This window comes from Calonectris borealis, chromosome 23, assembly GCF_964195595.1.
Source record: "Calonectris borealis chromosome 23, bCalBor7.hap1.2, whole genome shotgun sequence".
NCBI lineage: Eukaryota > Metazoa > Chordata > Aves > Procellariiformes > Procellariidae > Calonectris > Calonectris borealis.
In genome coordinates, this window is record NC_134334.1 from 8,982,239 (window position 1) to 9,006,360 (window position 24,122).

The window sequence follows — 24,122 nt, forward strand, 5'->3', positions numbered from 1 at the left end:
AAACAGGAAAGCGACTATTTTAATTGCATGTGAACTCTTGAGACTTGATTTTTCTTTTTTAAGACAACTTACATCATTACAGAAGTGGACAAAACCACTGCCCGCGTCACTTGGGGAAATTGCTCGAATGCAAAGAAGAGTCCTTGCAAGTTACCCGGCACTCTTGCAAAATAACCATTTTGGCACACAATCCCCCTTCAGCCCGGATTCCTCCTCTCTGGGCCAGCATCTAATAAAATATTATTATGATTTTTCTGAGTCATTCCACAGCCTGAGAATTTCCTGTTCCTGCAGAACACAGACACGGCCTAACGGATGTTGTGGAAACTCAAGAAGGAAGCCTGGCTCCACTCATCTTGGGCCTAAAACCACTAGTAAAGTCACTCCCACAAATCCACACATTGCTAAACCTTAATTTGATCCATCAGATGTCCAAGGGCCACACATTCTTCAAGCTTTGTTTATTAAATGACACTTAAATGGACTTTTGTGTTCAAGACCAGATGTAATAGATATTGGAAACAGCTCAGCTTTATTCAAGTATTCGCACTGAATTCCAGCACTGCAAGAATTAGCAAAAACAAAATTAAAACCAATCAGCTTTTCTGGAAAAAGGCAAACGTTAACAAGATTGCAGATCCAAGATCTAGTTAGCGATGTCATAGCAGAAACGTTACATTAATTACAGAATTTTTCAGTTCAGCTCGAGGAACTACATTTAAAAAACTCTGAAAGGTGACTACCGTTCATAAAACAGGATCCTTGGCATTCTTCCTCTGATTTGCTGGATAAAATACTGCTTTTGCTAGATTCAGCATTCTGTAGCTTACTGAAAAACAAAAGCTAGCCATCTGGCAGGCACAGCTAGACTGCCCTAGACTTTGACTAGTGACCTGCAGGTGAAGGCTTCTGTATCTCATTACCAGTCACAAGTCCCATGAGCCATCACAGCATATCAATATCTTGGGAAGTCTTGACTACTTGTGTCAAGAGTCCAGCTGGTGTTGCAGATATCCAGCAACAATTAAGGGATCTGCAGAGGCATACTCTCTCCAGCCATGTTTCTATAGCCTAGCTTTCCCCCCCCCATCTTTAAAAGATGTTAGATGGGTTTCTAATTAGGATTCAAGCTCATCAAGTGCTCTCTCCCACACACACTCCTTTAGAAAGATATTTAAATGGACATTTTAAGAATCTCTAACACCAGCAGTGCAGTGGCAGGAGCCTGGAAGAAAAAAAGGCACCGTTTAGGCTTAAAAAGAAAAAGAGTAAGGGAATATGAAGCCAGAAGTGAAATTCACTTTTACAATCTCATGCAAGTAAGTGGAGTTGCTAGCTCTAAGCCAAGCATCACATTAACAATTTACATATATTAATTGCTATCTCCAATTACCATTAAGATATCCAGAGGTAAGCTTTTCTAGCTGGAAAAGCTCCTGCTTACAGCCACTCACCAAATGAAAAACTGGCTCTCAACAACCATAAATTTATTCAGAGAGCCAGAGCCCCTTTCTTTAGCCAATAATCCTTGCATTAGAAACCCGAGTGGCTGCTGGTGGCGTAGAGCCTATCACACAAGTCAACAAGTCCAGGAAGAACAGCAGGTCAGAAACTCAGCTTTGAGACCACGAGGCTGTCAATGCACTTCTGCTTCCACTCTTTTCTTTTTACATTTTCACTGGGTCTGATTTTTTTTTCCCCCAAACATCTCCCACCCTCACTAGATGTTCAGCTGCCCATCTGCATTCAATTATTTTATCTTTCTCCTTGATTCTGCATACTGCTCAGGCTCTTGGACTCAAAATACAAAAAGCTCCAGTCACATTCTCATGTTCTTTATGGTCTGTGCAGCCCCAGCAATGCAGTTTTCCTGGGGATAAATTCTCTAGCTTCATATATCTTCAGTTACTAAAGGCATGCAAGCAGATTTGAGACTTGCCTGGAGGCACACTAGCTACATGAAGCAAGGTCCTGAATATTGTTCAAATATTTCAAAATGGTAAGTTTATGCATTTTTAAATTCATCACTCTGGGACTTTTTAGAAAGTAACACATTCTACTAAAAATACTTAAGCATTCTCCTGTGACGAGAAAGCAAAAATGATCACCTCCCAGATCTTCAATTGCAAACAGAGCCTTGAAAAATAACCAGTAAAGTTACTGGCTGCTATATGTATAAAGAACTCTAGCTTCAATTCTTCCATGGCAGCATAACTTGATTCTGTACTTCAAGAAAGCTTTCACTTTTGGAATAAGTTGAGTATTATTTGAATACCAGTCTTACTGGGAAAAGACAGGCTGTGAGCAAACCCCACTCTCCTGGCGAGTTCTGCTTGTCCATTTTGTGAGCTGGTTTTGCAAGGATGATTCTCCATCCCCACTTTATGCCAGCCATCTGATTTTTCTGAGTCAGCTGGATTTTTCATCTAATTTATATTATATACACACAGGCAAACATCCAAATTAAACACTCAGCAGGAAATTCGTACTTGCAAAAGGAACCTGAACTTCTACCAAGATCGAGAGCACATCAACTTCCATACTCAAGTCAAAGCCGTCAAGATAATCCTGTCACAGATCCCTTATTTGCTGCACATAGCCCATGAGCACAATAAATCCAACTTCCATCTTCCACCCTGTAAGACACGTCAGTGAAACTGTCTTGCAAAAAAACCCGAAAGGATTCTGGAGGCTGTGACCGAGCAATCACTCAGCTACCCTGTTCTGTGCTTCCAAGGTGTCCTAGGAAGAGATCCTCCACAACAGCACTACCTAAAGCTGATGTGTTCTTCGGGATTTCTCTTGGAAAGAACACAGCTAAAAGTACATGGGGACTGACTTACTGTACAACTTATCTTAAGAGAAAGGAAGGAGGAGAACAATTCTCTCAGATTTTTCTGATCTTTCAGTATAAACCGTTCAGCCACTCAGAAGTGAGCTCTACCAGCTTCCTTACTTCATGCCACTCTGATTTTCCATGAGCCAAAACAAGATCTCACTCTTAACTGATACAATAAACATTTCCATCCAGAAAATACCCTTAATATTCGCCTTTCAAAAAGTGATGAGAACAGATGCGATTCACAACTAACTGCAATGAGAAGCACGGTGTATCAACAGCAGCAACTCCTGCACAATGTGAGGCCATAAGGAGGTGAGACAGTATTTATGCTGCACAATTAAAATCTGTATTAATGTTACAAGTGCTATCACGTGGTGTATCCTCATGATAACTCCATGTAAGAGCAGCGCAATCACCTTTAGCACTCCTCTTACGGGAACTGCTTTACAGTTTGGACTTGGCTGACAGCTAGATGCTCCAAGGCTTCAGTTACTCTAGTTTCCAGACGAGCTACGTGGAAAATTATTCTAATTTAAATCAGTTGTCCTTAAAAAGGTATGTGCCTACACTAAACTCTTTTTGTAGAGATTTAGAAGTCCTCTTGTACATTTTGACAGCCTCCGAGTAGTCTATTTACAAATAATGACTAATTGAATTCCAACCAGAGCATTCCACGCCAAGGCACATTACCAGCACCACGCACAGCTTCTTTCAGGCAGGACTTCTGGAGTCCTATGATTGACAAGGTCTCTAATGAACTCTAATTGAAGACTCGGCAGTCTGAAAAATGCAACAACAGATGTGGTAAAAGGGCAAACCACAAACTGTTTTGCTAATGAATGAAAAGTGTCTGGTCTGATGAGGGCCAGTGACCCAAAATTCTCTTCTTCCACCCACCCTTTTACTTCATGTTCAAGTTTGGACCCTTTCCCTCGTCAGCCCAACACTTGGGGGCAGTAATGCACAGCCTGGAACATATTCCATATACTCATATGGGCACCAAGATGCTCTTCTATTAAAAAGCAGCAGCAGAAGCATGGCTTTGACGGAGCAAGAGGACCTCAGGGAGGGAACTTCGTGCGGTTATCCTTCCCAGCAGGGATGCAAGCCTAGGGAGTAGATGTCAGTTTCTCACTGTAGCAGTTTTGGAAACCTTTTTGCATACCAAGACATTTCTAAGTCATCTTCATCTCTTTTCAATGGATCTTAAGCAAGCATCAAAACAGTAGCTACACTCATCAGTCTGGAGATCAATTCCTATAGCAAAACTATGGAAAGCTGAGCTGCAAGCAGACTTCAAGTAATAACCTATGCTTCATTACGAAAAAAATGATGCGGGCCTCTGCTTCATGTCTACTCCAGCATGGCAATGGAAGGAAGCCAAGCACAAAGGAAAACAGAAGTCAGGGTGCCATCTTTTATAATTCTATCACAAATTTAATGAACCTGCTCATGCTCGTCATGCATTTGGAGTCTGACCTTTTACTTCAAGGAGGTTATTGTCTGGTAATGGTACAGGAAACAGAATAAAAACGTCAGCTGTAAAGGTTTGGATGAAACTTGCCAAAAAAGGTCAGAAAACTATTTGCCTGAGTCTGGCTTATGATGTTTTTGGAACTATTACAGGTGGCAGCGTATACACTGCTCTTGTCTAGCTAGAGTGTAGAGTTCAGTCTTGCGGACGTCAGGCCGAGAGTGGGCTGCAGAAGAGGTCCACAGATGTCTCAACAATAAAGAAATCATACTGGATTTAACAAATTATTTCATCTCCACCGCAGAGAAGGAACTGCAATGACTAGTGTGGGAATCACACAGACCCTCCTTCTAACAAGCATCATTCAAACTGGTCTGTTTCATGTTACACTTGCAATATGAAAAGAAGCCCAGTGAGCGTGTTGCTGATGGAAAGCATGTAGAGCACTAATGAGCACCATCCAAAAGTAATTCCAACCTTTAGAGGTAATCAGCAATTTTCTGAGTCATTAAAAAAACCTCATACCAATTATACAGTCAAGCTTACCATAGCTCCCCAAACAACTCATTGTTTTGAATGGTCCTTGGAGCTGCTCAAACCTCCAAATTTCTGTTCAGTCCTCCAAATTTCATCAGAAAACCAACCATGTCACACCAGATCATATCAATGATTTAGTTATTCTGTGTCCTACCTCCAGCAACAGCCACAAAAAATGATGCTTTAGGTTGCCAAGAGTTTTGGTGGCACAGATGTAGCCAATTACTAAATGGTTTCAAGAAAAAGAAATAATCCCTTCCTGCAGGGAATAATTTCTTTCCTGACCCACAGAGCTTTTTTACCTGTACCTTGGCTTATGTAACTAAAAGCAGTATTTCAATAGAGTTTGATAAATTTAAGTCAGCCACAGCTTTTTGACCATGGGACTCCTCCTAGGTTCACCAACACCAGGCGAACCAGTTCACCGATACCACTTAGGAACAGACCTCCTCAACTAAACTTCTACCTGGTAAGCAGCTGCTCTTCTGCACACAAAGATGACAAACAGCTGAGACACAATTTAAACAATTTAATTAAGAGGTACTAGTTCAAATAGCTGCTATGTGCAGAACCATCAGGTTTTTAGGGTCTCTCGGACAAGGTTTGTCAGCATCAGACCTGCCACAGAAAAGGTTCGTACTTCTCACTACAGATAAGAGGAAAGGCTTAATTGAAAGGTCCAACAGCCTTGTTCCAGCCTCAACATCCTCTGTCTGCAAAATTTAGAAGCCTAGGTCAGAAATAAGCCATGTATTCAGACTGGACAATAGAAACAAACTTTCCCAGCTGCCCATATAGTAGGTTCTATGTAGATTAAATCCATTTTTCAGTAATATTTTTAAGTTACTCCAGAGGCAACTGTGCCACACACTTTCCAGGGAGAGCTGACACTAGCTAGCCTATTATAGCCCAATTGCACATCACAGGATGTGCAACTAAATCCTATGCACCTAGTAATGAGCATACGCATCCTTCTTAAGTTAAGTTTTCTTCATTAGCAGTTTACAGAAGGAAAACAAATGTTTCAGGGGCAAGCGCAAAACAGGTATCGGCCACAAGATGGTTGGCCAGGTTTTTTTTAGGATACTCTGAACAGGACTGCAGGACTGCAGAACACCTGATACAGCATAAATTATAAATAGATTTGAGTGTCCTCCAGAACCCCAGTGTTCTGACATATTCTGTCTCAGTAACGTTTCTGAAGCATGTGCCACAGCACATCCACTCCACCTATGCACAAGTCCTGTGTCAAACTACAAGCAGGCAGGTAGTTTGTCAGGAGACAACACACAGTACAAGGGCACGCAACCACCTTGTATAAACTGCTCCAAATTACTTTTACTGAACAGCAGCCTGCAAACTGGTGATGACTTCATCGAGAAAGCTGCTAGTGACCTTTCATCCGAAAGCACGTCTCTGCATACACAGTAGGACCTGTTGGCTTGCCCAAAATAAACATGTAGATTCTTGACATTGTTCGGGCAATTGCTGTATTCTTCAACCTTGCCAAAAGACAAGGAGAGAAACAAATCACCACTAAGATGCTTCAGAAAGTGTTCTTACATACCAGATCTTCATTACACCCAGGACTCAGTCATTACTCGGTCACAGCATCCAATACTCACCAAGTCAATGAGGTCACTGAGATTCTTCTCTATCTGCTGTGGAGGCAGACGCCTCATCAAATCCAAGGCACAATCCAGCTGCTGGTCACTCTGCGGAAACAAGAACATCCCTCTGTCACAATATGTACAGGTACTACATCACATACACACACACGCGAACTGCAGTGCTCGCTGACTCCTCCGATACGAGAGAGAGCTGTTGATGGAAAGGAGTCCAGCCTTTACCTCACCAAAAACCGTTTCCACATTTGTGCAAATGTTTAATGCATTGTTTTTCCATACTATCTCAATAATAGTCTGGGTTAGGGAACTGAAAGTTCCTTCTCCCGAAGCAGTTTTAACACTTCCTCATTTGTACTGTGCCATTCAGCTTGAGATAACTAGTATCCAATACAAATTCTGTTCCAACACAGAGCTCTCTCTCCCTCCTTCAGCTTTATCAAAAAACCAGAATGAAACACACACACAAAGTATGATCCATTATTTCCTTCTTGCTACAAAACACACACCAAAAGCTGCCTGTATCTGAGAAATCAGGGACTAGTTACTTTGAGAAATCACAGCAACATACTCCAAAGGGCTTATTGCAGCTGGTCTCACATCCAATTCTGACACAAAAAACCCTTTAAACTTCACTTCGAAGTCAGAAAATGTGCAACAGACATTACCACAGACACTTGATGAGCTGAACCATGTTCTTGACATAACCTTTAGCTCTCCTCCTCGCCGACAGATATAAACACTTTCCTGCAAGCCTAACAGTACCCAAAATCTGCACAAGTTACTTTGATCAGCAGGTCACCAGGCAGCTGAAGCACAGCCAGTTTGTTTTCACTGCTTCTTCCCCTCCCTTTTTTCTTTGCGATATCTAGCTACCCATATCCTACAAGCTTAGCTTTAATTTCTCCCTCCTGTGTTCTGCCAAGCTCCAAAAGCTTTATTTAAGAAAGGCTTCAAAACTAAAGCAGTTACATTATCACGTTATTCAAGTAGCAGCCCCCAGGTCAGGGAGAAACAGGAAGCAAAGTTTCCTGCAATTAAGGTATACCCTAGCAATGAGGAAAGGAGGGAGCTCTCAGTTTAGCAGACAGCCATTATGAAAGCTGTTCATAAAAGGTACTACCCATTCGCTATCAAAAGATAAATATTTTACAGCCAGCAAGTCAGACAGCCTGGTCTGGGGAGATTATATATTTATTTCTCATCCAGTTCAGGTTACAGGACATAATCTTTGCAAAATATTCCAGCTCTACAGACAATAACTCCCATATATCAGGCATCAACTCCCATATATCTGCAGTAGTCTCCTGAAGATCTGAATCTTCAACCCGAAAAGCAGGATGCGCTGACAGCAAGAACAGAAGTTTATGACGGTCACCAGTTGTCATTGAAGGAGGACGCATTCAGGTAATGTACATAAATGCCCCCATACTCTTTAAATACTTGGATAACCTGACAAGCACATCCTTGGCCAAAACAAGTCTGGAGTGAAGTTATTTATCTTGGAAAGCGACCACAAATCAATCGCTGAACAAATCGCTGAACAAATCAATCATCACATTCATGCACAAAAGGGATGGCCAAGATTTTCAAAACTTTTTACTTATCTTCATAGATGTTCAGGGGAAGCGAAAACTACTCACTTTTTGCCACTAACCTTTCAGGCCCCAGAGAAAGATACTTTTTAGATGGCCTATGCCTGCCCAGCTCCAGCAGCCAAGCTCAGGCAGGGGACCTTTCTTACCAAGTATTGTCTTTGCCTCCCGCTATCTCTTACGTCAAGGAAGGAAAGCTGGCACATGGTCACAAGGTCATGCTCCTCACTTTGGGATCGTGGGAACACTTATGGAAGTGCTCCGTCCTCCTCTGCCAGCTGGAATTGTTTAACAGACAAAAAAGCCTAGGGAAAGATGATGTTAAAAACCACCACTAAAGCTGCAACCCCAGAATAAGCGTTTTACAGTGCAACAATTTTGAAATAAACTACAGTGAGTGAAGGAGTATCTACATTTGCAGTGTTTTATGGATTAACCAAAAGAACTTGGACTGACCATTTCTGTAACAATACATTCAAAAACAGCCAAAAAAAGACACGAGCAAGACTGTTTAAGGCAGAGATTCTTAAAGGGGTTTGGACACGGCTGGCATACATGGCGGTGTGCAGTGGAAAAACAAAAATATCCAAGCACATACTAACACTATATTTTTCTGGTATCAAAGAGGTAAAAGCAAGGCTGAGCAGCAGGACTCTTCGGTTCTCCTGCAGAGCATTTAAATAATTAAATGGCTCGCCAGAAGATCTCTTAAAGCACTGAAATAAAGACAGGTTCTGCTGTATTTTTGTCCCTAAATCTGTGGTTATACAGTCACTTTAATCCAGCATAAATCCATGCTGGCACAGTCAAAAAGGCAATACAAAGCACAGAGATTACAGAGCACAGTGGTACCTTGTGGTATTGGATACACCTGGTATGTCTTATTTCAGAACTGAACAGGTAATTTTACCAGTATCTTTTGTTTCTGATTCTTTCACTGTAGGTGCAGTGAGGTTTTAAAAACCAGGTCTGTGGTTAAATATATCCTTTACAGAGGTTCCAGACCTCTGCTCCAGCTGCAGTATCTAGAGTAGCTTACATAGGTAGGTAGGTACTTACATACAAAGAGATAGGAATCACATTCAAGGTACCAAAACCAGCAGCACACGGTTCCCTGATTTTACAGAAGAGTGAACACTGCCAGGGAGTTTACTGCAATTTTGACAGTGGCATATTATTAGAGACTCTTAAAAATCCCACAAAGCCTTCACACAACCTGCGTAAGAGGAAGGTGCTCTTTGGGAACTTGGGATATGTGTTACCTACCTCACTACAGTTGACCCAACCTACTTCTCTTAACTTCACCTGTTCTGGATTTCCATTTGCTTAATTCTCTTGTAACACTGCATACTGAAGACACGGTTGCTTAACAGATCTCCAGTCAAAACATTTTCTACAGAATTCTTGCCTTTAGACACGAAGAGGCTTATAAACCCCTGCTCACTGAGAAGGTGATTAGACAGGCCGTCTCCCAGTCTGGGCTGCTCTTGAAGCCAAGCTCTTTGAGGTTGCAGGACTTAATGAGCTTAGTGTTTACTTGATATGAGGCCGTTTTCCACCATTCCTCTGTTTCATCCAGCACAGAGCTCCTGTGGAGGAGTAGGGAGTTCAGACAGAAATTCTAAATGAAGTTTTATTACAGCTCAAGTCACTGAAGGATTCAAAGATCATAGGAATCTCAAAGACTGAAAACATTAGCTTAGATGAAAGCTCCTTATAAGTTTCCTCTAAAGATGTTTGGCTATCTAGAATCTCCACTTAAGCATCTACTATAGCCTTCCCATAGTACTACCACAGGGAAAAATTTTATGAATATGCCTATAGGAGTAGTTATGTTTGTTTAGTTTCCTTTGTTTGCACCTGCTCTTCTCTTCAGTCTCTCCATGTACTTAGCGTATTTCCAAAAAAGAAACCCTCTCAGAACAGCCACAGGTCTCTGGTCATCTAGGCACTCTGTGTTGAGGCTCAAATAAAAACAAATACTGCGGAAAAAAGGCAGTTGTAGAAATGTGTAGTTGCACAGAGGTACAGTTGTATACTTTAATTCCATTCATACTGTAAGCAGTATTGTTCAAAGGCTGAGTATGGGCAGATGTTGCTCAATGAAGAACACACAAATAAAAAAACCCAGGAAGTTACTGTAAGTTTTGTTCAGGCATTTTGAGAAGGTGTGTTTGTCGATTGTGTAAAAAAACATGTTTCCATTTTCAGTACTTGAAACAAGGGCGTGCTATGGTCGTTGTTATTCATTTTAAGAGCAAGGGACTCTTCTGACCTTACATTGGTATGCAGTTACCACGAAAGAGGATGCAAATTGCAAAAAATTCAAACAGGCAAAATGCTGAACTTCCTTTTGACTCCCACTCGTCATGTCCCCTAACCCACACAGCTACTTGGGATGAGGGGGGGACAGGGCACAGGCATAGTGGCATTTGTTAATGGTGCCCCTGTTAATGTAATACCGTACACTGATAACATCAGGCCACAGGAGCTGACCCAAGATTATGCAAACCTGCAAGCAAGTAAACTACTTCTCATGCAGCTGTTACAGGTCATGGCACCCAAATATGCTCCGCCAGACTAAGGTAATACACAAACCATACCACATTTGCATTATATTTTGCACAGAATTGTCACCTGATAAATGGGGTTATTATAAGCCAAGATGTGTACCCAGTGTCACTGGCAGAACTGGTAACACTTGACAGGAGCTATGCTTGTTTTCTCTTTTCAATTGACACTAGCAATCTGATGAGTTACTACCTACAAGTATTTTGCACTTCTCTTTTTAAATATCTTTACACATGCATTTCACTATATACACTTACAGAAATTCATAGGCTTTATTCACAAGTTTTGGCAACTCTCTATGGCTAGTTACCTGAGACTTAACCTATATTCTGGGTTTTAAGAGGGTTTACCCAAACCTGCAGCTCCATCCATTTCAAAGGCTAAGCCATTCTACTTGAAAGGAGGTAAAAGATTTCATTTAAAGCTCCCAGCCTTACAGTCAGCAGGAATTTGCTTCTATTTATCACAAAGACCTGCAGATTTAATTCCCTGGTCTTCAGAGTTTTGTTCTGATAGCTCCTGCTCATTTGATATGTTATTGCCGAGCATAAACAGAGTTAGGCAGTTTCTTCAAAAAGAAAACCAGGCTGGTTTCACTTCTATATCGTATTTCTATATCAACACTACTCTGAGCTAACTCCTGAACCAAGAGAAACCAGCTGAGGTAGTTCAGTGCTACTGCAGTGGTAGCTTCTCCCTATTTTAGCCCTTTCTGGGAAATAAGCCACTTGGACCACCAAATCTTTCCCGCCAGCAAACCAAATATAACACTTCTACTCAAGGCATGATTGTGCTACCTACCCCCTTTCCATCTGTGATGCCAGCTGAGAAGAACTGGGTGACCCAAAAATTACTTCAGTAGTTAGGATTAAGGTAAAAAAGCCTCACACGGGTAGTAAGAGCATTCAGTATTTGGCCCATGCTGCCCATGTTCAGTCCCGAAATGCCAAGGTTGTTAGGACTCTGCAGCTGGGTTATAACAGATAAAACAAAGGTCTTCGAGCTGCTTCGCGCACAAGTTTTGCTCAAGGCTGGCACCTGAAAAGTTATCCAAACTTAAAGTATGAGCTGGCATCTCAATTTTCAGAGAACAGGAACATAAGATAAAAACCTGAAGGGACTCCAAAAATAGAACATTTGCTCAACTTACGCAATTTGAAGCAATCACACATCAGATCACTTTGGTTGCTGGTCAGTTTACAAGCAAAATATCTTCTTCAATTAATCCAGGGCCAGAAGTACACCACCAGCAAATGATTTTTTTTTTTTCTTCCTTTTATGTTGCAGACATACCCAGATTGTAAATCATATTACTTCCTCTCAGTTCTCCCAACAGGAATGTCTGACTAATGTTTCAGCTTTGTGGTACTAAACACTAATTTTTTTTAATTGAAACAGATACACAGCTTCCCCTCCTGCTTGTCACTTTAATCCTTGCCAACTTCCAGAGCTCAAAAGGCAGAAGACTCCTTTTTCAAATTAGACAATAGGATAGCATTACTGCTAGAAGCTTTAGCAAAGGGTTGAATTATTGCAACCCCTGTGTAATAAAAAGTACAGTAGTATGTTAAGTTGTAGGATTCCCTTCTTGGCTGTCAGCATTCACTTTTTAGGATATTAGATGGGAAGGGGAGTAACTCTGGACGATCTATGAATCCCAGACAAGTTCTGCGCTCATGACGTTTCCATCAGCTGCACATATTCCTTGCAATCTGTTTTTCTACATTATTTTTCCCTTGACTATTAACCCTCTTCTGGCAGATCCTATCCAAAACCATTTGTAATGTACTTATAAATCACGGCTTCCTGACAGCAAGGTGTACTAGTGGGAGAAACAGCAATAGCGTATTTAAGAAACAATCAAACGTAATAAAAGCTGAAGATACACTACGCTGTGGATAGTTATAAAAGAACAGGTCAAAGATTACTAAAAGAACATGACACTGATGCAGACTACATTCTCCTTCTCTTGAACTACTTCTAGCTTTGTCTTCTCTGGTTAGGATGTGATCCAGTGGCTTTTATTATCTCAGACACTTATGACCATGTCGTATGTTTAGTAACATGTTTAGCTCAATTTGCCGTGGTCACATTACCACGGTGGTCAAGACCAAACAGACAGACCAACTGCTGAGAGTGCTTATTCCATGAATTACAAGGGATTAGAGAGGGATTACAGATTAAAATAAAAGCAAGAAATGATGGATCGGAAGATTTTAGCAGAAGCTGCTACACTCGGTCTCTCACAGCTGCCCTGTAATCAGTATTTACTTACAGAGCAATTGTACAAGGCACATCACAGCTTTGAGCCAGCGAACCTTCTCAGAGATGTTCTTCTGCAGAACATTATTTCTTTTATTCTACTCTGCTCTAACTTTCAAAACAATTGAGCACGCTATGGAGGAGCAGTACTAGGCCCAATTAATGACTGAAAATACTTTCATGGCTTGTTTTCTAAATTCAAGTCTAGGTTGTACACACTGACAAATGCACCTGCATGCTTGTCAAAAAATGAGAGGTCTACTCTAAACCTCAGAAACATTGACCAGCTTTTGTTCTACATTGGTCCAGAAATTTAATACACACTAACTTCAGAAAGACAAGTGCTCACGAGGGATCTCTTCTTTGAAGAGCTTCTACAGGAAAGGGTAACTTATACGTCTGCTCCAAAGACTCAGGAGGGAAACTAAAATTATCTACGGGAAAGAGAGCAAATGAGGCAGCTTAAGTTTCATTGCCACCAGGATGCTAATGACACTGGATACTTCTCACCATTTCAGGCTGACAGCACAACTATGGCAAGTCCTAGACAGATTAAAGGAGCGGCAATGGTCTTCTAGGAGCAACTACCAAAGAGATCTCCTCCTCCATTCAAGCTCTATGAGCACCTCAAAGCTTGTGATCAGTGTTCTGCCAAATCCTTGTTTGTTGCTTTACCTTTAGGCAGATGCTTTCAAGCATCCTTTCAATCACAGTGTTTGACTTTGCTTCACCATTCTTACCTCCAAATCAGGTAAACGTTGTTCACTGTTCATGGGACATTACCCAACATCCTAGCTCAACTCTAGAAACAAATACCAAGTGGATTATAATCCACCAAAGGCATTTCCCTTCATTAGCTTCTAAATAAGCCACTTGCATTACTTTATCACAAAGCTCAATCTTATGGAACAACTATTTGTCAAGCTGTTTTATATCTATTGAGAAAAAAAAATAACAACCCCTGATAGTATGGTGGAGGCCATTTGACTATAATTCACTATGTGCTTTAAAAGTAAGAATTCAGCATCTCCTGGAGTACGTTCTGCAGCTAGTTTACACCCCTCTTAGCTGTTTTTTGACTAGATGCGTTTCAGTTCCTGCTAGCGCATCTACAGTACACAGTGAAAAAAAGCAATGTTTGCCCAGCACCTCCTTCCCAGCAAGGACGTATTTCAAGATGGTAAATACTTGCATCTACTTTCAAAACTAATTTAACATCTATCACTTTAGTTTATATCAGGTCCAACGCAAGTCTCTGTCACCTGTCCAGTGAACAGAGCCACCACGTACAAACAGAAAAGCAGGATGGACCAGCAACAAGGCTTTCCGGGAACAGGCTATTCATCTTGACCTTTTGCCATGATCACTAATGATTCCTGCACCAGTGTTTGTCTTCTGGGTAACAAAAACAATGTTTTATTTATTAAACTTGTCATTGAACATGACAATATAATTTACTAGCTTTTATCTGGTGCCAAGAATTCCTGTGAAGCATAAAGTTTGCAAAAAGTCATTTCCCAATAAATCATGGCATCAAGTGAATATGCAATCTATTAGCCCCACATGAAAGAGTAAAACGGGGACAGCAATAAAATACCTAAGTAGAAAAGTTGGGCAGATTGCAAAACAGCATCGCTAACTTTTAATAAACGAGATTAAAGTCACTGATGTTGACTGTAGAGCTGACCACCTACTCCAATTAACATGAAGAGACTTAATTACTGCACAACAGGTTTTCTCCCCCATTTTAAGTCTGGATTTAATACAAAATAACATTTTCTTTGTTAGATCTATGTACAGATAGGAAACCTTAGCTAAACAAAATGAAAAAAAAAAAAACCTGTCACAGCACAGCACTGAGATAGGAGAACTTGTCCCGGTCTTTCAAACACTTCATAAGGAAGGTTGTAACATCTGCTTAAGAGTTTCGCTATCAGAACAGATGTTGGCTTGAGCACAAGTATGCATGTACCCCTAAAAGACAGAGATAGACAGCTTAACTGACAGCGTAACCATTCAGTATTACTTAATGCATGAAGTAACTTCAGATGCCTCTCGAGATTTCCTTGTGACTCAGTTCAGCACTATACTGCAATCATTTTCTGCAGCTTTGGCGTATACAAGGTGGTGTGCAGGCAAGTCAGTCTTGCTTTCTGAAAACTGTGAAGATACCCGCTAACCACCCTAACCACCCTCCTTCCCCCATCGCTCACCCACCCTGACTCACACCAAACAAAGGATTACTGCCGAGCAGCCGGTGAAGAGCACCCAGTGAAGTTTTTGCAGCCCGTGCAACAGGAAATCGTTCACAGGATCTTGGTCCTGACCTTGTCAGCCCTTCTGTAAAAAGGATCTGCAAGATCCTTTTGTACAGCTCTTGGCTTCAACCCTGCAGATGTATCCCAAATTACTGATTCATACTCTCTCATCCCCATCCTCCTGCTTAATTACTTCATTCTTTCTCTGTAAACCTGCTACTAACTGGCTAACTAGGTTAGTTCAATCTTTGAAATAAGCTAATACAGTAGGCCTGTGTTGGTTCATAAGTCTGATGACCTGTTTTTCACAGTCACATTGCCTTCTTGCCTTCCATTCAAATACTACTGAGGCAGCGCCCAAATCAGCCTCTAGAGAAGGACCGCTTAATTCTCACAGGGGTCAATTATTTTTTTTTAAATTGAAACCATAATTACTACAAATGCAAAAGCTTTTGAGGTTCAACACTGCCATTTGTCATTCTGAACCTCCACAAACGCATTGTTTGTGATGCTTTCTTTTAATCCTGTTAATGCTGGATGATCTTTTCAAAATGCTGTTTTATTCTGTGTGCTGCTTGTTTCATGTTCGAATCAGCCTGGTCATGAAAGTATCAGAAGAGGAACTACTCAGCTCAAATGGAGAAATTTTTTCTTGCAGAAACACCGAAGTTTGGCAAGTTGGTCCTGGCCTGACAGATCCAGGTTCTCCTTCCAGTCAACTGCAACCTAGATTTTATCATGTGAAAAGCTACTTACATCAAAAACGTTTGAGAAAGTGCACATTATTGTAGCAGCAGGAAGACACATACTCTATCACCAAGGTGACAACAAACATAGCTATGCTTTCACCAAGCGTGTCTAACACATTCAACATCACCAATTCAGTATAATGCTTTACACCAGCCTGTTTGCAGAGCCCCCGTCACCCCAGTAAGCTGCCACCACGCTCACAGTTGCTCGGTTTAATATACAAACTCAGCACTTCCCAGCGTCCTGAAGCCTAGTAGCCAGGGTTGTAAATTCACGAGATAACTTTGGCAAGTAATCGGATGCCTGGCAAGGCAGAGAGGTTATCTAATTAGCCCTCATCCCTGAATGTTCTCCGATTGCCTAAAAGGTCAAAAAAGTAGGTTAATATGCCTTTCGCTTGTGTCTAGCAAGAGGAACCTTGCTGACTACACTGCAAAGCTTGCAGGACAGTTCAGTTTCATCCAACTGATTCAGTGCTAAGGATTTCCAGTTTTAAACTAGGAAGCTAGTGGTTTGCCTACATTTAGGCCATAAGAATATCACATCTCCACCTAACAAGATATTCACGCTCCCTGGAATTCCTTCCCGTGCTGTAATTCCCAGGCTTGCCTATTCTTCCAGTCCTTTTATGCTTTCTTTGCCATTTCTGAACATGTCTGGCCTACCTTCCAGTCAGAACTGCAGACAGACAACATGCGATCTAACAATACATACAAGTTCTGCAAAACTTTTAATAAATTTAAGTAGTAAAGACAGTTTATGCAGGAGCAGTGCTTCACGTAACACACACGTGCCAGTTTCAATCCATGTCAGATTTCTCCTTCAATTTAATACGAAGTTAATACTTACTCCATTTGGCCAGTTTTCACTTTACCACGCTCTGAAATAGCCCTGCCTGTACTAATGGCTATGCGGAAGCTGTATTTGACCAGCCAGTGGGGCACTGTCAATACTGAGCCAAGATCACGCCTCTTCTTAGTGTTACATTCAAAACTCTCCGTGATAACCCCTAAATCTGCACAGCAACAGGACTCAGCGGATAAATACAGCTATTAAACTGCTGCGGTCAGCATAATGCAGCTGATATTTTACCTCATTCCTCCACTTCATGGCTCTCTCCTCCACGGAATTAACTCACCAAAAGACCCATCTCTTGTTTCTTGAGCCCATCTCAAATTGCAAGCACAGGCTATCAGCCAGCCACCAATCACCTTTGCTAGCAGCAAGCTTTTTTTAAATCCTGATATTTACCAAAGCAAAAATAACTGGGGAAGGCAGGTAACAGGACAGCACTTTCAAACTCAGCAGTTTGTCTAATGGAAAAGATAGAAAGTATCACCTGAAGAAATGCAAACAAAATTCCCTGAGAGAATGAAAAGTATTTTATTTATGGTGGCTTTGATTGGTGGCTTAAGGCAACCACTAAGCTTATGTCTTCAATGCAGTCTCAACCTTTCTTCCTTCCGCATAAAATCCTCTTACTTAAGCAGTGTTTTCAGTCTTGTTTCAGCTGATGCTGCTAAAATTGTTAGATCCTGGGTTCTGCTTTCACCCAGGCTGGTAACCCTCCCACTTTGCAACAAGGACGAGATTGAAATTCCAAGTCAGTGCACCAGGAAAGAACTCAGCTCCACTTTCTGTAACAAAAAGGACATCCTCTTCATACTCAGGGAAACAGCACCAGCAAGGACATGCTCTGCGGCACGGCTGCAAACACTTTGAGTAATGTCTCATGGGTCTAAACCGAGAGTCAGGACTCCTAAGCCAACCCTGCGCTGAAAAATAACATAGGCTACGCTGATGAAATATAAACTAGTTAGGTTTAATTTGCATATAGCAGGAATAAAGTAGGTAATTTATGAGAAGGGCAGACGGATAAGTCAAGTGCGAGCAAATACATTTTGTAATTCTTCGGCCGAACTTGGAAGCAGCGGCACAAAGAGCAGGAGCTCAAAGCATGAGCACATTTTCCTTCTAAACCCTAGAAGAGGAAGGTGGGGCAAAAGAACAGCACCAGATAATACAAGAAAATTAATCTTACTGGTTGATGCAAGGCTCAGGCCACCACTTAAGAAACACGGCACAAGATATCTAACGCAACTGAAGTAATTCTAAATAGAAGCCTATTTTGGGCACAAGTAAGAAATAGATCCTGTTTTCGATTCCTCACTCAAAACTTCATTGTATCTAAAAACCCAGAAGAAGGACAGGATTGCCACTGCATTTGGCATTACCCAGACAGCACCTATTCTGGAAAATTACAACATTTTAATTAGGAAACAAGCAAAGCAGCTTCCCCAAGGATGCTGCATTTTCTTCCCATAATAAATCCTCTCAGCTCAACAAACAGGGAAATGTCTTTAAAACTTGCTCAACCAGCATTTACCCTTGTGCCCCATAAAGGAAATTTCAAAAGCAAACATCTCATCTACCACACATGCAAGACCTCAAACTTCCCAGGACAACCCGTTTGGAAGCATCTGTCCCCATCCTGCTTTAGGACATTAGACCACAGAAGTGAATTTTGGCCACTTGATCAGGTCCAGGTGACGGGAATCCAGTATTACTCAGCTCAAGTAAGCCACAGCCTAATGTTCTCCAAATGCATTGCACATTTCAGTTACAGTTCTTAGGCACCCACTCACAGTAGTTGGTCAATTCTCACAATAATGTCAACACGAACACCTCATTCAAGGACTATTAAGTACTGCAGAAGGCATTACAGAAAAGATGAAGAAAAAAAATCAGTTTATACTCCAGCTTAAAGTGGCCACACTCTTCCATTGCATTGGCCTGAATTCTTGATCGTTATGTTCAAGTTAGAGAAGCTTTTTAATTGACACAACCTATCAGCAAACAAACCTTGGGCTAAAGCCCAGCTAGAGAGAGTAGGAAGCTTGGGAAAGGCTTATGTCATTCAGATGTATTAACTGCTCCTTCACACTGCACAGGTTTCATCCATAAAGAAAATTCAAATTTGAAGTCCCCTGGTTTTAAGTGAATTTTTTTTTTGCCCTTCTTCCTGGAAATGGCAAAGGATTAGGAAGAACTGAAGCATACAAGTGCTTTGGACCTTCTGCATTAAGGAGAGGGACAAAGATTGGGTTGAGTCCTCTTCAGGAGTCCTAGCGTAAATCTATGGGAAAGTGGGAAATTATAATGCACCGTGACTGAGTAAGAATATGAATAAAAACAGAAGATCAACATCATTTTGAGCACCTTACACTTCTGCAATCGTGTCCTTTGTCTGGGAAAAAAAAAAAAGTCCTTAAACATCACATTGTATTAAAGTGGGGTAAAAAAATGGGGCTTAGCATAGACCTAAACTCCCACTTATGCTGCCTGTACAGGCACCTTGCAGAATTTCACGCTTCTCCAGTAAAACTGCTCTTTCTTCAGCAGACACTGAAACATACTCAGTTTTATTTCAACTTGAGGTGGCACCGCTACAAGGTGTACCAGCTCAAGGGGGGGGGAAAAGCCCAACAAAACAAAACACTTCTCTACAAGTTTACTTAGCAGAGTAAGGAGCCATTTGGACTTGACCAAGCACCCCTCCAAAGGGAGGCAGGAGAATAAACACTGGCACCGGCACTCCCCACCCAAGTCTTCAGAAGTATCCACCTACCCAAAGCCAAACCGGACGAGTACACAGCACCGGGGAGTGCTGCATGATCACACGCAACCCCCGAGTTAATCAGCTGTCCTTCACACATGAAGTCAACTGATGGAAAGTATAACTGACAACTGTAGAAGTAGAAATTGAATAGGGCAGCAACACCTCTCTCCCAAAGACAGTAATTTCTCTACTCAGCTACAGTAATAAGGACTAATTCAAAAAAGTTGAACTGCACTTTCATTCTGTTTTACTCCCAGATGTCAACGAGTAAGATATCAGCATATATATTTACCATATGGAGAAATCCTGTTTGAACAACTTCAGCCTGAGAATATTTTTCCTTCGCTAATAAACCACAAGATTAAGCATCACTGCAATGGCAGTATTCCCTATCCCAATGATATCCTCTAACTTGATTGTTTTGGGAATTTGCCTTTTAAGATAACATTTAGCTAAGCTCATATACTTGGCTAATAAAACATGGACTCTACAAAATAGCTTAAGTCAGTATTCCTCAGAAGGCACAAAGTGCAAAGGACTTGCTGCGGACACTGGAAACCTACCCTGAGCTCTCACGCTATGTGGTTGGGTTTCACAAGCGACACAACCAGTTTAGAAGAGAGACAGGCTCGGTGTTCAAGCAGCTGGAAAAGTGCTACCTTTAGCTGTGCAGTTTCACAAATCATTTAATATAGTTTTGGTAGCAGTTGCACAAAACCAAGCAGCAACGTGCTTGCCCAAGACAAACAGCCCCTACCTTGAAAATATTAGTTACTCTGAACAGCACATGAGGTTTATGTATTGAGCGTCAGCGTCGCATCACGCGTCCTTGGCTGTGCTTCACTGCTTTTTAGCTGCCTCACAAATTCTAAACGATGATGTGCAGCCAGCACTACACTAGACAGTTTGAATTTATGGTTGATTAAATTATAAATTTTGCTAAAATTGTCTGCCTTTTCCTGAAGAGTTGCATAGCAGAAGAAATAATTGCTAACGTGACCAGGACAGTTTACGTAACCTGGAAAGGAAGATTTTTCTTTTCACAAAGAGTAACTGGATTCCATCCATTCACAACCCACAATTCCAGGAATCTCAGCAGATCCACTCTCCCAAGTCCTGCTTTGCCCTGAACAGTGCATTCAGTTTATTTTTAGCACAAGAGACAGCATCCATCCAGGCAGTTTTCAAGCTTCACGTGTTGCCCTGCCCTGTTTCACCGAGCACCTGACTGAAATGCGGACACACTTCTGAATTCTCACTTAAGCTCACCAGGAGCAATTCAGACTTGAGATGGCAAAGGGGAGACAAAGGTTCCCATCTATCTGCTCTACACAGATGCTGGTAACCCCACAGTACCAAGAAGGTGTTTGACCTAATATCCTGTACCAGACCAGCTTCTCCCAGCTGTCGTGAAACTTGCTGTTGCCTTCAATGAAAGGGCCATTTCAGCGTTTCAATGCTCCATTTCAGTACGGTATTTTCATACCCACTAAAATGAAAGATCCTGGAAGTACTCTAAACGCTGGGTTTGCACTAAGTTGAAACTGGATGCACTATATTGTAAGAGTCAGTAAAGTTTTAAAACATCACCACAGATCATTTGTCTTCTGCAAACCAGATCAGTGATTTGTCTTGCATGCTCCTACTGGACTTGGATAAACCACACTTAAGTTGCCACGTTCTTTGAGTGAGTCTTCAGCCACCACAATATATGAATAAGAGGGGCTGCCACAGGTTCATCCCTGAAGTCCACTCAACATCGGAGACTAGCACACAGTGTTGGAAGTTCTGATCAAACTCCTCCTACGCCCAGTGGTCTCCACGACTAAACACAAAAAATCAGAAGACAGCATAAGCTTGTAACACTCAGGAGATTTCTAAAGGATTTGTGTTCTACCTCCTCCAAAAGACTGATATAGTTACATTTAAACCCTGACTGGGTTTGTGTTATAGCATGCTTTCATATCCCCTTAAAAGAAGCCGGTATCACCATTGTTATCTTACATGAAGCCTACTTGTTTTCCTTTAATTCTTTTCCTGTGAGGATTTTTGCCATGGCAGAAGTTCGGATAGTTTGTTGGAATCCTGATTTCAAATCCTACATTCAGGTCTCACACACACAGAGTCCAGTATCTTAGACTAAGACACACAACTGAAGTAAGATGCTCCACCCTGTCACGCCCCCAGTCAGAAGTCAGGTACAGCATCTCGTTTGTTTAAAGAACAGAGAAGCAGAACCTTGATCTTAACCATTCTTCACCTTTCACCAGAAGCTAAAGATCTTTATCCTGCATAACACAGGTGGCAGGATCACCACGATCTCCAGCTCTGAAGAAAAAACATAAGGTATTGCCTCTGAAATTCTTATGGTTGAAGGTAACAAGTAAAGGATTACACTTGCTTGCTTAACCAGCCTTTATGTTGCTATATAGCCAAGCACTGGGTTGTTCTTTTTTAAATCTAAATACATTTGAACATTGTTAAATCGTTATGTTGGAAACCCTGAATCGCAAATTCCCAAACAGTATAAAGTATCTTGGTGATTCCATACAAGTGATTACATCCACGGGGGTCACATTGCCTCAAACGGGCTCCGCCAAAGCACACGTCCGTCCAGGCAGAGCTGGGAGCAGCCCAGAGCTGGGCCAGTTCCTATTCTTCTTGTTGCATTTGTTTAGAGCTGATGAAATCTGCCCCCGTTACACACGGTGCCAAAATGAAATTGAAAGGTTTTGTGACCCGGGCTAATCCATGCAGCAAACACACAGCAAGATGGAGATTGTTTTACACGACTGAAAAAAATAGAGGTTCTCCTCTGAAAAACGGCAAGTTCTCATCCATGCAGAAGAGCAGCACCCACCACTGCAACACTACCTGCTCTGACTGCGCTTGTTTTCCTGTATTTTGCAGGTTCCATTAGATCTTGGTACACCTGAAGGAACAAGTCCAGCTGCCAGAGGAAATGCCGGACCAGGGGTGATAATTTGGGGTTTATGCACAGCAGCAGAGGCAGATTGAGCCCCATCGCTCTTAGAGGCGGCCACTGCTGCATTCGTCCACTCGCTCCGTTCACAGCTACATCAAGCGGCAACACTCGCCGCCCAAAGCGGAAGCGCTCCCTCTGTAAACACCACCCCAGGTACCGGGCCCAGAAACCGGGAAGTAACTGGACAGCAAAGCAGTCGGAGGGGCCCGGGGGCCCCGCGCCCCCGCCGCCCGCCCCCAGGCCCTGCGGTGCCCCAGGCAGAGCCCCCCGCCGCCGCCGGCCCCAGCAGCAGGCCAGGCCACCCCTCCCTCTCCCCTGGCAGACCGGCTTGAGCCCTCCCTCACCGCCGCCCGGGGAGCTCGGACGAGGCCCACCCGCTCTGCCGCCCCCCTGTGAAGCGACCGGGGGCGGGGGGGCAGCCAAGGAGCCGCCGGGGCGCGGCACCGGGGGGATGGGAGGGGGCAGCGCCGCTGGGAGGAAGGGGGGTGCGGAGGGGAGGGGAGGGGGGGGCGCGGGCAGCGGGCGCCCCCCTCGCCCTTACCATGGCGGCTCGGCGGGGCTGCGCTGGGCGGTAGCAACGGCGGCGCCTCCCGGTCCCGTCCGGTCTCCCTCCGAGGCAGGCCGCGGCCCTTCCACTTCCGCCGTTGCCTAGGAGTGAACATCCGGGTCAGCGCCACGCCGCCCCGCCCCCTCACCGCCGCCCCGCCAATCAGCGCGCGGCTCGCCGGCCATCGCCAAGTATGGAGCGCGGCGCGCGAACGGGGCGGGGAGGGGCAGGAGGGAGGAGCGGGAAGAACCATTCCCCGCGCTCGCGGAGGGGGGGGGGGGGGGAGGGGGGAGGGAGCGGCGGGCGGAGGGACCCCGCGAGGGAGCAGCACCACGGGCGGGAGGGCGGCGGGCGCCACCAACTCCAGCGCGGGGGTCAGCCCGCGGGAGGGCGGCCAATCAGAGACGGGGGGCGGGACCTGCGGGATGGCGCGGCGGGCGCTGGGCCCCGGTGGCGCCGGCCAGCAGCGGGCCCGGCCCGGCCCCCGCGGGGCGGCGGGAAGCGCTTCCCCGGCCCTGGGGGTGGAAGGAAGGCCGGGACGGGGCAGGCAGCTAGCGCGGAAGCGTCAGCCCGAGCAGGTAGCGCTCTGGCAACATCATCAGCGCTGCGAGCGGGCCTTCAGAGGTGGCTGACGGCATCGTCCCGCTGCCGCCGGTAACGCCTCTGCGGCCGCAGCTCCGCAGCGAGGAGGGCAGTCAGCCTCTGCCTGCTTCGGGCCAGGGCTAATTAGTTGGAACAGCAAGTGCTCAGCCTCCTCTGGAAGCTTAGCCTTTGATTCGGCGAAGCGTGTAGGGACCTGCTGGGAGCGAGGCAGATGCTTACATACGCCGATGACTTCAGGGCCCAGGCAGCTGCGATACGGATCTCCTCCAGGAGATGGAAATCAGTCGGGTGTCTGCGCAAAGAAAACATTTGTGCTTTTCTCAGACTGTCCCGGAAAGAAACCAGGTTTTTCCCCCTAACGTACTAATTCACGTTTCGGTGATCCCAGGTAAAACCGACCCCGATTCCAGACTCTAGACGGGTACTCTGCGTGCACCTCTGCATTTAAGAGCT

The 24,122-nt window shown here is 43.6% G+C and overlaps 1 protein-coding gene across 2 annotated transcripts in view; it reads right to left on the reverse strand.

Annotated features, from left to right (window-relative positions):
- CAPZB (capping actin protein of muscle Z-line subunit beta) overlaps positions 1-23,956 on the reverse strand; it is a 65,014-nt gene extending 41,058 nt beyond the window's left edge. Inside the window, exons 1-3 of one of the 2 annotated variants that reach the window (XM_075172597.1) lie at positions 23,889-23,956; positions 23,061-23,167; positions 6,479-6,568 (exon numbers count right to left, since the gene is read on the reverse strand). In XM_075172597.1, the coding sequence (XP_075028698.1) occupies positions 6,479-6,568; positions 23,061-23,063 (93 nt within the window). In that variant the 5' untranslated portion in view covers positions 23,064-23,167; positions 23,889-23,956. Of the gene's footprint in view, positions 1-6,478; positions 6,569-23,060; positions 23,168-23,888 lie in introns of those variants that run through there. The other variant, XM_075172598.1, reaches the window with a different exon arrangement.
- Between the last annotated feature and the right edge of the window lie 166 nt (positions 23,957-24,122).